Here is a 13,193-nt window from a genome sequence, read left to right as displayed (position 1 = left end):
CGCAGTTTGTGAGGCTGAGCCCCGTGTTTGGCTCTGCGCTGACAACGTGGAGCCTACTTAAGAGTCTCTCTCCCTCTCTCTCTGCCCCTCCCCTGCTCATGCTCTGTCTCTCTAAAAATAAATGTTTTTTAAAAATTAAAAACAGTGCATTTTTAACCTCTAATATTTTCGTCTTAAAATGAACTTAATTGGGACATAACCCCACTGTAAGTTGAGGAAGATTCGTATTCAAAAGCAACCAATAGGTGCTAATTTGTAGGGAAAGAAATACAGCAGGTGACAAAATAACAATATATGTATATATAGGAATATTAAAGTTGTTATGGTAGAAATAAAATGAAGACACTTCAGAAGCCAGAAGGAATCACTGAGATATTTTAATTAGTCCTTCTGCCGCACTGTACAAATAAGAACTTTTGAATAATCATTGCCATTATGGATTAGTATGAAAGGAATATTTTTTAATCTGATGTAAAAACAATGGTTCTTTTTAACATTTTCAAATTTACGTGAAGTTAGATAATGATTACAGATAGGTCATAAAATTAGCAAATCAAGCAGTTTTTCTACATAAATCACATCAGTTTTAATAGCTTCTTCACAGATTCTTTGTACTGAGAAAGGGTCTCTTCATTGTCCCCCTCATTCTTAAGACTAACAACACACTTTTTGTAATCTTCGACTTCTTTTGTACCAAGGAGCTCTTCTTTATTTACTTCCAGATTTTTCTCAGCAGCTTTAATTTGGAGAAGTGTTTCCAGGATATTTTTTTCAGAGGGGCTATTTTTCCATATATACTCTTCCATATCTGCCTCAGTCTTCTCTTTCTCCCATTCTTCGGTTTTCTGAAAGGAAAAAATGAGTTCTGAAAACAGAAATACTATCCAAAAACTAAGTTTTGTTTCGTTTTTAGGGAAAGAGAATCTGCAAAATACAGAGACTCCCTGTCAACGCTCTGTATGTAAACCCTGATTTGCCTCCCTTACGTAGCGTGGCTGTCCACCTGCACCAACAGCTTCAGGACTGCTCACTCTGTTATGTGAATACTCCTCACCACTCAGGAATTCTACCCACACGGTGCACACTTCACCTGCCTTGCAAATTTCACTTACAAAGCACGACTGTTACCCAAAAGATACAGAAAACTCATTTTTTTGCAACTTCCTAATCTCTAAACTCTAACACTTCAACATTTCACATTTCTGAGGTTAAAAATAGTTAAGAGTTGAGAAGAGACTGTATTTATCTTTGTAACATGCCTGTGGGGATGACAAGGAAGACCAATTGTTATGATAAAATAAAAAATATAAAATACACATGTAAAACGTGATTTTTAGTCATAATGACTTCATATAATCTGGAATTTTGTTACTAGCTTTATTTTCTGTTCCTATAAAGGAAACAATTGTTACTGCTTGTTTTTTTCTTACAAAAATTATTACCACACTATTCTAGGCAACAGTTAGGTTTTGTAGCAATATCATTCAGATTTATGATTTAGATGAAGATGTAACATTCTGGGAAAAATCAAGAAACGCAGCTAATAAATAATATGCCTTGGTTCAAAGAAGTGCTGAAAGCCAGCCACATTCTTCCCAAATTAACACACAACATATTCTGGCTATATGCAATTATAGAATCATCCAATGTTCTTATAACTTCAGAAGGTGGTAAAGCCCCCAAATTATAATATTTTTGAAGGATTAAAAGAAAGACAGATTTGTAAGGCTGTCAGAAATATTTTATCTTTGAAAACTCCTCTTGAAAAAGCCCCCAATTTGAGCAGACAGAGCTCCAAGTCTCTCCAGAATTAAGTGGGTACCAAGGAGACCGTTTCCACTCACACCTGCCTCCCGTCCCAACCTCACTGTAAGCATCCAGGAAAAGAGAGAAGAGCACTGGAAATTTGTCCCTCAAAGGTTGGTAAGGAGGAGCCCCGCCAAATGCAAACAGGCCACTGGGGACGCCATAGACTCAGCTAACCCCATTCGGGTCACTGAAGGCCAGGAAAAGAGTCTCCTCCGTCACAGAGAAACACACGAAAAAGAAATACTCCTTTAATCCTTCAAAAGGGAGGGTCCTTTCGTTTAAGAGAAACCAGTCACCCTCAAATCCCTTAGCCGAAGTGAGGTATCTGTTCTGGCAGCTCCCTAAACTGTTACCCCACCCCCCGCCATCCTGAATTTATGGCTGAGGGTAATGTGTCAATTGATGTTCTGATCTGGTTGAGAATCAACTCTTTATCCCTTTTTTATCTGATAGTGAGGCTATCGGCTTGGCTGAGGGGGAGGGATGATGTGAAACAACTTCTTGTGGCCTGTGTGTACAAGCCTGTTGCAAGTAACTTCTAACAAACTCTGAATTTTACATTCATCAGAAAATTGACAAAATTATCCTACCCCACCTGATTTTTACTGTAATATTTGGGGAAGAAATATAAATGTCAGCCCCTTAAAAAAAAACAAAAAAACAAAAACATGCCCCAAATTAAATGTATCATTGGTCCTATCTACTCTTGGAAGTGCTTCAAATGCTAAGACAATGTTATAGTTTCTTCATAATTCTAGCTTACAAATGAAGTATATTTAAGATGCCAGCAAATACATTATATATAAGCATTAAATAAAAGTTAATCTACCTCATTCTTTTTTAAAATTCCCAATCTACTTCATTCTTGACTGCGAGAAGACAAGCAATTAAGAGATTAACTATTTTAGAAATTATAAATTTCACCTAGGTTTATGTGGATTTTCTTAACTACTTTGAAATAGATGCTTAAACAGAAGAGGTACCCCACGCAAATCCACTAGTAATTTCCAACATTTCATTTCTCTTCCCCTTACATCTGGTCTACGCAATTCTACAGTGCTTTGCCAAGGAGTGTTACAGGTGTCCCAGGACGCAGATTCCTTCTGCCCTCAGGTGGCCAGGTGAGCCTGGAGTAGCGGGAGCAGTCCCAAGCACCCTCCTCCCTCATTTCTCAGGAAAGAATTTTCTAAGTGTGTGATGACACAAACGAGGTTAGGAAATCCTGCACTAAGGGATAATGTACAGTTACAGGAGGAAATTACTACCGTTTAAACTGCTAAGTGAAAGTAACTACATTCTGGAAAAGACATGGCTTCCTACTAATCCTGTACAGACACGATGCAGTGTCAGGCTTCAGCTGCAAGCTGAGCTCATGTTCTCGACAATTCTAACTTCAGGATCCAAACTCTGCAACAGCTGACAATAAATTCCAAGATAATGACAGTAACAATACCAATAATTTTAGTTAATTTTTTTTAATGTTTATTTATTTTTGACAGAGAGAGAGAGACAGAGAGAGAGAGACAGAGCATGAACAGGGGAGGGGCAGAGAGAGAGAGGGAGACACAGAATCCGAAGCAGGTTCCAGGCTCTGAGCTATCAGCACAGAGCCCAACACAGGGCTGAAACTCACAGACTGCGAGATCATGACCTAAGCTGAAGTCGGACGCTCAACCGACTGAGCCACCCAGGCGCCCCACGATACCAATAAATTTAATACTTATTATATACCACTGAGCCTAAAGACTTACATAATTATTTCATATAATTCTTATTAAAACCTACTAAGTTAGGTGTTAACATCTCTACAGATAAGAAAACTAAATATTATGGACGTTAAATAGGGGGCCACAGCCACTTGAGAATGTTTCAGATTTCAGAATTGTTCCTACTTTAGAAAGTTAATATGGTGCACATACCATATATTTTGTAACACTTCCAGAGAAGGTCTATGGCAACACTCCCTAAAGCAAATACATTACCATGTCTGAATATTCACAATAAATGGGATAAACAAAGGCTATAAATAGCTTTTCATCCACTGACATCTCATTTTGCCACCAAGTAAGTTATAAAAAGATTAACAATTTCCAAAGCTTTTAGGGCTTCAGAATTAGGGGATGTATATCTGTGATTTGCTCAAGGTCACACAGGGAGGTGGTATTGATACTATATTTAATATGGGTTTTGGTGTTTTACCCAACTGAGTTCAAATCCCAGCTTCACTACTTACTATGCTGACAAGCTGGCATTTCTGTAAGAACTGACTCCAAGGGCTGTTCTGCTGATTAAAAGAGGTAAGGAATATCCATGCACTTAGAGCACCTGGCTCAGAGTAAACACTAAATAAATGCTTGCTACTAATAACACAGAAGAAGAGTGGGATTCAAACCTTATTAGACTACCTGCAAAATAGGTTTCTATGTCAAGAGCATCACTATTCCTATCAAACAGTAAATTGAAACTTTCAAGGTAAATATAAACACAGATGCAATTGTCCAAATGTTCTGCAGTTATCCCCACTAACAAAATCATTGATTTTTATGACATTTAGATAAAACAGTTAAACAAGAGGTCTTTACTTCTTATCACTGATATAAAGGTAATGTTCTTCCTGATGCTTGTTACTGTCTTTCTGACAAACATATCACTGATTAGATTTAAATTTCTCAGTTCACTGCCCGTTCTTAAAAATAACGGAGTTATCTCCGATTTTCCTGCAGTCTCCTTTGGGTATAGGCTTTTTATGTCTAACCAGATGTAGATTTGAAAATATACATGCACACATGCACAAAATAGCGTTTGTGTCAAGAAAAAGACACCTAGTTCTTTGAAGTCCTACATTAAATGTAAGAAAAGATCTTTACATCTTTAGAATGTCTGTTTTTCAAGCAGGAAAAATAAAAGCTAATCATTATCAATATATTTACCTTATGAGGGAAGAAATCTTTTCTAGTCATTAATACAGAAGTTTTCACAGATGAGTGTCAACCAAATGGAGCTTGTCGGTGAAGAGAAAAGAACTAACTAGAAGAGATGGTGGTCTATAAATGATATATTAAGAAGCTATTCCAGGGGCGCCTGGGTGGCTCAGTCGGTGAAGCAACGGACTTCGGCTCAGGTCATGATCTCGCGGTTTGTGGGTTCAAGCCCTGTGCTGGGTTCTGTGCTGACAGCTCAGAGCCTGGAGCCTGCTTCAGATTCTGCGTCTCCCTCTCTCTCTGTTCCTCCCCTGCTCATTCCCTGTTTCTCTCTCAAAAATAAATAAACGTTAAAAAAAAAAAAAAGAACCTATTCCAATCTTCTTTTCTAATCTTTGTCAATGACATAAAAATAATAATGCTGTCCATAATGCTTATCACTTTAGAATATTTTTCATTTCTAAGAGGCATAAACATAAAATCCTTGGGGGGGAACCCTTAAAATTATCTTTTAATCTTACATTATGATTTCCACTTTCAAACAGGATGTAAGAGATCACATAATGCTTCCAGTCTAGCTATAACTGTACTTGCCTTGAACAACATGGGTTTCAACTGCAAGGGTCCACAGATTTTTTTTTTTTTTGATACAGCACAGGACTATAAATGTATTTTCTTTTCCTTACGATTTTCTTAACAACATTTTCTTTTCTCCAGCTTACTTGATTATAAAAATACAGTATATAATACATCTAACATACAAAATATGTTACTAATCAACCTTGTTATCAGTCAGGCTTCTGACAGTAGGCTATTAGTAGTTAAGTTTTCGGTGGGTCAAACGTTACACACCTAGATTTTTAACAAATGGGGTGTTGGCATCTCTAACCCCTGCATTATTCAAGGGTCAACTGTAACTGACCACCCACCCTCCAAAATCTTAAAGATATCAGAGAGTTACAGAATCAGTAATGACTAGATGAATGTGAATTCCAGGCTGCAAAGGTATGAGAAGGATCCTTCTGAAAATCCCCATTTTCTTTCCTGAAGGCATTTTCCAATTCTGTACAAGACTGGCACTTGGCTCATAGAGAAGGATTTTAGTCGGGAAATGAAACAAGTGAGGTTTGACCTGTTATGAGGGCTCTTATAACAGACCAGAAACGAAGAGCCCTAAACATGACTGGTTTTAGTTATGGGGCTACTTATGGGTGGGGAGTCAGAATCAGGCTTCTAAAAAGCAGTGTGAAATCCACCATTAATTTCCTAGTGTTTAAGACACAAAGTCCCACTAGAAGGAGGAAGTTCTGTTGTAAACACACAACCAATCTCCCTTTCAAAACATCTGCTAGATTTTGCTGCAAGATAAGAGGCTACCAAGCTAAGCTCAAAATTTCTGTACAGCACAAAGGACTCTTCAGTAGATTTTCAGAGATGTGGAAGCTGACTCACCAAGTTCCTAATCAAAGCCTTGAAGGTTATGCCTAAGGAAAAGGAACAAATCAGAGCTGCACTAAATCTTACAAAACTGAAGCCCAGCCTTGGTCTACCTGAATCATGACTGGATTAAAATGATAAACCCCTGACCCTCTCTGCCTAAGAGAAAAAGGAGGGGGACGCCTGGGTGGCTCAGTTGGTTAAGCATTCGACCTCGGCTCAGGTCATGATCTCACTGTTGGTGGGTTTGAGCCACATTGGGCTCTGTGCTGAAAGCTCAGAGCCTGGAGCCTGCTTCAGAATCTGTGTCACCCTCTGTCTCTCTGCCCCTCCCCCGCTCATGCGCACTCACTATCTCTTTCAAAAATAAATTTAAAAAAAAGAAAAGGAAGAAATTCTGATGGTTGACAGCCAATTGGGAGCTTTTATGAGTCTTTCACACACAACATCTAGCATACAAGAAAGTTACTAGACATTTGAAACATCTGAAGAAAAAAGTAATTAATAACCAAGGGAAAACAAACAATAGCAGAAGAACTCCAGATGATCAAGATAATGAAATTAGCAGACAGGAACTTTACAATAACTAAGAATTAATGTGTTAAAGAAAAAAAAGGAAAAGATAACCAACATGAACTAAATAATGAAGAATTTCAGCATAGAATTGGTATCCATAAAAGATGAACAATTAAATGAACATTTAGAATTGAAAAACACAGTATCTAAAATTAATAAATCACTGGATGGAGTTAAAAGGAGTCTAAGAGGGGCGCCTGGGTGGCGCAGTCAGTTAAGCGTCCGACTTCAGCCAGGTCACGATCTCGCGGTCCGTGAGTTCGAGCCCCGCGTCAGGCTCTGGGCTGATGGCTCAGAGCCTGGAGCCTGTTTCCGATTCTGTGTCTCCCTCTCTCTCTGCCCCTCCCCCGTTCATGCTCTGTCTCTCTCTGTCCCAAAAATAAATAAACGTTGAAAAAAAAAAATATTTAAAAAAAAAAATAAAATAAAAAAAAAATAAAAGGAGTCTAAGATACAGCAGAAGTCAGAATTACCGAATGCAGAAACAGAACAAAAGAAAACTATATTGTTATATATATCAGTTCTGTACTATGGAATTATAACTATGAGATTCTGAAATCTTTTTTATATTTTACTAATCAACTCCCTCTAAGATTCCCAGTGATTCTACTTAACAAGTTCCAACAAATCTAAACCTGGGAGGACAACTCATATTTTTTTTTTTATAGACTTAATGCTTGTATTCCACCCCCCCCCACCCCAAATTCTTGTTGAAATAGTACTCCCAAAGTCCTGGTATTGGAGGTAGGGTCTTTGGGAGGTATTTAGGTCTTGAGGGTGGAGCCCTCATAAATGGGGTTTAATGTCCAGAGAAAGCCCTGCCCCTTCTGCCACAAGAGAACATAGCAAGAAAGTCGTTTAAGCCTTCACTATACACCAAATCTGCCAATGCCTTGATCTTGGGCATCTCAGCCTTCAGAACTGCAGAAAACACATTTCTGTTGTTTATAAGACTAGTCTGTGGTATTGTTACAGGAGCCCAAATGGACTAAGACAATGTCTTATATGAATAAAATTTAAAACTTCTTTAAGTTTGCAGTAACAGACCTTGGAAATTTAGTCTGGATCAGTGATCTGAAATAATTTATTTAAAAACCTATAGTTTTCACTATCAAAAACTTATAATTTTTCTATAACTTTTAACTTAAAAAAGCTATAGTGCTAAATTCAAAAAAAGAGAGACAATCAGATAACCATGCATTTCCTGGTGGAAGAACACAATCCTAATTATACAGTAGTAAAAAAAAAAAAAAAAAAAAATCAAAATAGAATTTGGTTAAGCCTCTAGATGCAACTATAAACTTAAAAAATTACACTATGGTGATACAATCAGCAGAATTCAAATGATGGAAAAGGCTACAGAAAAAAAACCACAAGAAACAAACAAACACCACCCCCCCCCCCCCCCCAAGACTTCTTCACCAAATAAACTGCAAGAAAAAAGCTCAACAGACAAAGCTCCCTTTTGGGTTGTGACTGCTTCTGGGCACTCTTTCAAAAAACATTTCCTGAGAACCTACTATGTGCTAGACAGTACTAGGCAGAGCTGGATGTCTCCAGGCATCCTAGCTAAAAACTAATGTTTTCATATCCAAATATTTTAGAAAAGGGGTACATATACTTGTACCTAATAGGCATCTACTGAAACACCCCTTCCGGTGAAATAAAAATAGGGCTGGCAAAGCCAAAAAATACCTCATTATTCAAATGCAATACCACTGACACTGCAACAAAATTCAACCTATAATCATTTTCTATGAGGCTAAATACACTTTGTTTTTTGTGATTTTTTTTTTTTTATTTAAAAAAAAAAATTTTTTTTTCAATGTTTTTATTTATTTTTGGGACAGAGAGAGACAGAGCATGAACGGGGGAGGGGCAGAGAGAGAGGGAGACACAGAATCGGAAACAGGCTCCAGGCTCTGAGCCATCAGCCCAGAGCCTGACGCAGGGCTCGAACTCACGGACCGCGAGATCGTGACCTGGCTGAAGTCGGACGCTTAACCGACTGTGCCACCCAGGCGCCCCTTGTTTTTTGTGATTTAAAGGAGTCCATTACAGAAAATTTCTAATGCATATAAAAGTAGAGAGGACAGCACTATAAACTCTCATGTACCCATCACCCAGTTTCAACAATCAATGCATAGCAGTCCAGTTTCACATAAGCCTCTATCCACTGCCCCCTTACCACGCCCTCACTGAATTATTATGGAGGTCATTCCAGACTTTATATCATTTCATCCATAATATATTGGTATTGTTCTTTTTTTTTTTTAAAGGGGTCATTTAAAAAAATCATAACCACAATAACATTATTGTGGTGTTTCAATTCATGAGCACCTAATCTAGGTCAGTTCATTCATTCAGTAAATTCATTCACTCTACCAAGGGGCAATTCCTTCTGTACAAATTACTGGCCCCAGACAGGTACGTTTCCCTGGTATCATCCTGCCTATCTGGCCAGTTACCAAATAATACCTGACTGAAGCAGAGTCCCTTCTCTGCAGTATGAGTCCAAAGACATAATTTAATTTTAAGTTTAGTTGTATTAGTTTTGCTCGCTCTTCCCTTGTCTCCCCCTCTCCCCTGGGGGTGACTAGTCCTATAAATCCTGAAATAGTCAAGGTCATGTTTTCTGACATACAGACTGGAGGAGAAGAAATCAGTCTCGGGAGAGAAAAGAGTAAAGCAGTTGCCTATAAAGTAACAGAGTCCAAAGAATAAAAGCTCTCACACTCCTAGTTTCTGTTCTTGCCCATTCCTGAGATCTTGTAGCATCCTTGCCCTTCTATCTTCTGCTTAGGCTGGCCTGAGTGAGTTTCTATGACTTACAACAAGGAGGTGTCAAATAACACAGGGTGCTCAGGAGAGAGGCTTGAGGATAAAGAGTTCAGAGTTGTCAGCATATACAAGATACTTTATAGCACCTGGAAGAATGTACAGAATGAGGTAAAAGGGAGTAAGGGCAAAACTTAGGAAACAAATTTAATTGATTTGGACTGAAATATAAAGTAGATATTTCTAGAAACATGGCACATCACAGTCAGAAACTTTATACTTAAAGAGACTCGGTATTCTTTGTAAATAAGCAGTATCTTTCCAAGATGTTATATCTAAAAACGGCAATTGTGAAATAAGGCTTTTACATTTATGTGACTTCAAATGGCCTTTTGGGAATAGTTTCCTTTAAAAAAAAAAAAACACAAAACCATAAAAACAAAAGATTTTTTAACTTCACTGTCTTTATGCAAAAAGTCCAATGCTACATTAAGGTCCTCTAAAAATACAGGGTTAATCCTAGAGGGATAGTAACCAAGAAGTGAATTCTGGTGTAGTATTAAAAGGAAAAAAATCAGGGTACCTGCATGGCTCAGTCAGTTGAGCATCCAATTCTTGATTTAGGCTCAGGTCATAGGTCTTAATGGGCCTTGCATCAAGCTCTCCATCTACAGTGTGGACCATGCATAGAATACTCTCTCCCCCTCTCTCTCCCTGCACCCCTGCCTCTCAAAATAAATAAATATTTAAAAAAATAAATAAAAGGGAAAAAATCATTCATAATTCTACCACCTAAAGAAACTAATCAATACTGGTGACACTCAGTGCTTGTCCTATATCCATTTTTAAAAACACTGCTATGGTTCAATTTTATTTACAATTTTGTACCTTTGCTTATAATTCACTGCCCAAGTTTTAGCTTCTAAAATCATACCCAAAATTGAAGTAGGCGGTTGTTTAAGAGGTTTTTTTTGAGAGTTTCTTTTTTTTGAAGTGTAGTTGAAATGCATTAATTTTAAAGTAGAAATAATAGCATATTCAAGGGGCCCCTGGGTGGCTCAGTCGGTTAAGCGTTTGACTTCAGCTCAGGTCACGATCTCAAGGTTCGTGAGTTCAAGCCCCACATCGGTCTCTGTGCTGACAGCTCGGAGCCTGGAGTCTGCTTCAGAGTCTGTGTCTCCCTCTCTCTCTGTGCCTCCCCTGCTCACACTCTGTCTCTAAAATAAATAAACATTAGAAAAGAAAAGAAAAGAAAAGAAAAGAAAAGAAAAGAAAAGAAAAGAGAAAAGAAAAGAAAAGAAAAGAAAAGAAAAGAAAAGAAAAAAGAAAAGAAAAGAAAAGAAAAGAAAAAAGAAAAAAAGAAAAGAAAAGAAAAGAAAAGAAAAGAAAAGAAAAGAAAAGAAAAGAAAAGAATAGCATATTCAAATTACTGGGCAGCAATGAAAACCACCACTAAGCTTGAACTGATCACCATTATGCAAAGAGTGTGATTAACCTGTAGACTCCTATTTTAATTCTTCAGCCATTAAACAGTTATAATTTTAGCAACTAATTTATAAGTGTGCATATAATACATATACATATATGTGGGCTCTCTCTTCTTCCCTTCCTACAGTGAGAGAACCTGTTCAGACTATCATCCTAGAGGAAGCAACCTTCCATTCCACACGATCTGTTCTCTTTTCCACAAGTGGCCCAATTATTCACTCACTCAATAAATATTTACTGCACAACTACTGTGCCAGGCACACACCGTGCTGTACTGGAACTGCCAGGGTAGCCGGAAGCCTGGAGTTGAGTAGAAGCCAGTCAGATAAAGACTGTCATCCCAGCAGAGAAAACAATCTCCGCAGAGGCCTGGAGGTATGAAAGAGCTCAGTACATTCAGGGAACTGAATGAAGGCCAAGGTGAGGAAAGTAGCATGGGACGAGTCTGAATAGAACACTCAGTTTAGAATACTTACTATGTATGTCAGCACCTTCCATAGATTAATTCACTTAACTTCTACCATGACTCTTTGTGAGGCAGTACTATTATACAGACCAAAAACTGAAGTTCAGAGCAATTAAATAATTTGCCCAAATCTTGTTAGTGGTAGAACAACATGTTCCAAGGAACAGAGAGACATGGCAAAAAAGAATATAAAGAATAAAAGAATAATTTAATGGAACCTGTTACCTTTTCTCCCCCTTGTAAGCATAAATTCAATACAAAGAAAAACACTGCACTCATGCAATGGTCAGTATATTCTGAGGTAATAGAAGGCAAAGAAATATCTGTTCCACTAAATACACAAATTTGTCACCTTCTACCATCTTATTTACAACTCCCTTTGCCTAGGACATGAATCATAGTAATATTCCACTTCTCATGATTACAAGTAAGGCATTGTGCAATATGAGGGAAAACAGTTTAACCATTAAAAAAAATCCAAGTTATTTGAAAATCATAAAAAATAAGAAGAGGCAAAATATCCATAATGGATAAAAAAAAAAATACTGCCAATTCTTTCAGTTACCACAGCTAAATGTTTAAGTGATGCATATGTCAAGGAATTCACTTTAATTCAGATTGGTTTTTTTAAAAATTTAACAAATGCTGTTTTGCCAGACATTGTACTAGGGGTTGGGAATATGAAGATGGATGAAATGTATAGTCCTTGCCCTCAGTGATCTCACAGTCTAACGGGGTCAGCCAGACATGGATATGGACAATTACTGTAAAAGTAATAAGAGTAATGCTAATGGGAGGAGGGAAAAAGGATGCACAGACAACTTCTAACACAGGTTACATCTGAAGTGTATTAAAAGATTCATATGAATTTGCAAGGTTGATCAATTTGAAAAAGGGATCATAAGCAGAGAGAACAGCATGTGCAAAGTTATAAAAGAACACATTATGTTCATTATGGCTGAGATATAGAATACATAACCTACATTTCCTGAGTAACTAGTAATGAGGTGGCCAACTGCTGTGGATAGACAGCCTAAGTAGTTTAGATTTTATCCTGGGTAATAGGGAACCACTGAAGGATTTTATTAAGGAATATGACAAAACAGACTTGCTTTTTAGAGCAATTACTCGAACAGCAACCCGGAAGATGGATGAGATGGGAAAATCAATAAGGCTATTATTAGAGTGAAAGACCTATATAGGGTGGAAGCAGCAGGGATCAAGAGGAGAAAATAATTTTAATGGATATAATATGAAGTCTTACCTGAAGGCAAAGAGATCTGAGAAGTGTCCCCTTGATTGTATCATCATCCCACCCAAGAATCCAGAACAGCGGCCTACTGCCTACCACGTCAAGTGAAAAAAAAAGGTCTGCATTTATATCACAGACAAATCCCTCCATTTTCTTGCCCTTCTCATTCTAATTCTGATCCCCACCCTCAGCTCTGATACTTGATACATGTACAAAAGTTGTCTTTAAAGAGATATGCCAGCCCTCCAATTAGTTTCTTTATTAAAAAGACTCAAAGATTGGGGAAATTATTCACAATCAGAACTTACATCAGAATCACATGTGGAGTCTTTAAAATGGAAGAAACCCTCCTGAGTCTCTGCACTAGAGATTTTAATTCCGTAGAGTTCATACATCTCTAGTTTAAAAAAGCTTTGCAGGGGAGTCTCATACAACCCCCAGCTGAAAACAGGTTATGGAGATAAAT

General features: G+C 37.7%; 1 protein-coding gene across 3 annotated transcripts in view; it reads right to left on the bottom strand.

Moving 5' to 3' along the window:
• Nucleotides 1–361: 361 nt before the first annotated feature.
• MRPS35 (mitochondrial ribosomal protein S35) overlaps nt 362–13,193 on the bottom strand; it is a 47,904-nt gene continuing 35,072 nt past the window's right edge. For 2 of the 3 annotated variants that reach the window (XM_045464436.1, XM_045464438.1), the window contains one exon: nt 362–845. In XM_045464436.1, coding sequence (XP_045320392.1) covers nt 576–845 — 270 coding nt within the window. In that variant the 3' untranslated portion in view covers nt 362–575. Of the gene's footprint in view, nt 846–12,739; nt 12,820–13,193 lie in introns of all 3 variants that reach the window. The other variant, XM_045464437.1, reaches the window with a different exon arrangement.

Source organism: Leopardus geoffroyi, chromosome B4 (assembly GCF_018350155.1).
Source record: "Leopardus geoffroyi isolate Oge1 chromosome B4, O.geoffroyi_Oge1_pat1.0, whole genome shotgun sequence".
NCBI lineage: Eukaryota > Metazoa > Chordata > Mammalia > Carnivora > Felidae > Leopardus > Leopardus geoffroyi.
The sequence above is the reverse complement of the archived record's forward strand: the minus strand, read 5'-3'. Positions and strand labels throughout refer to the sequence as shown.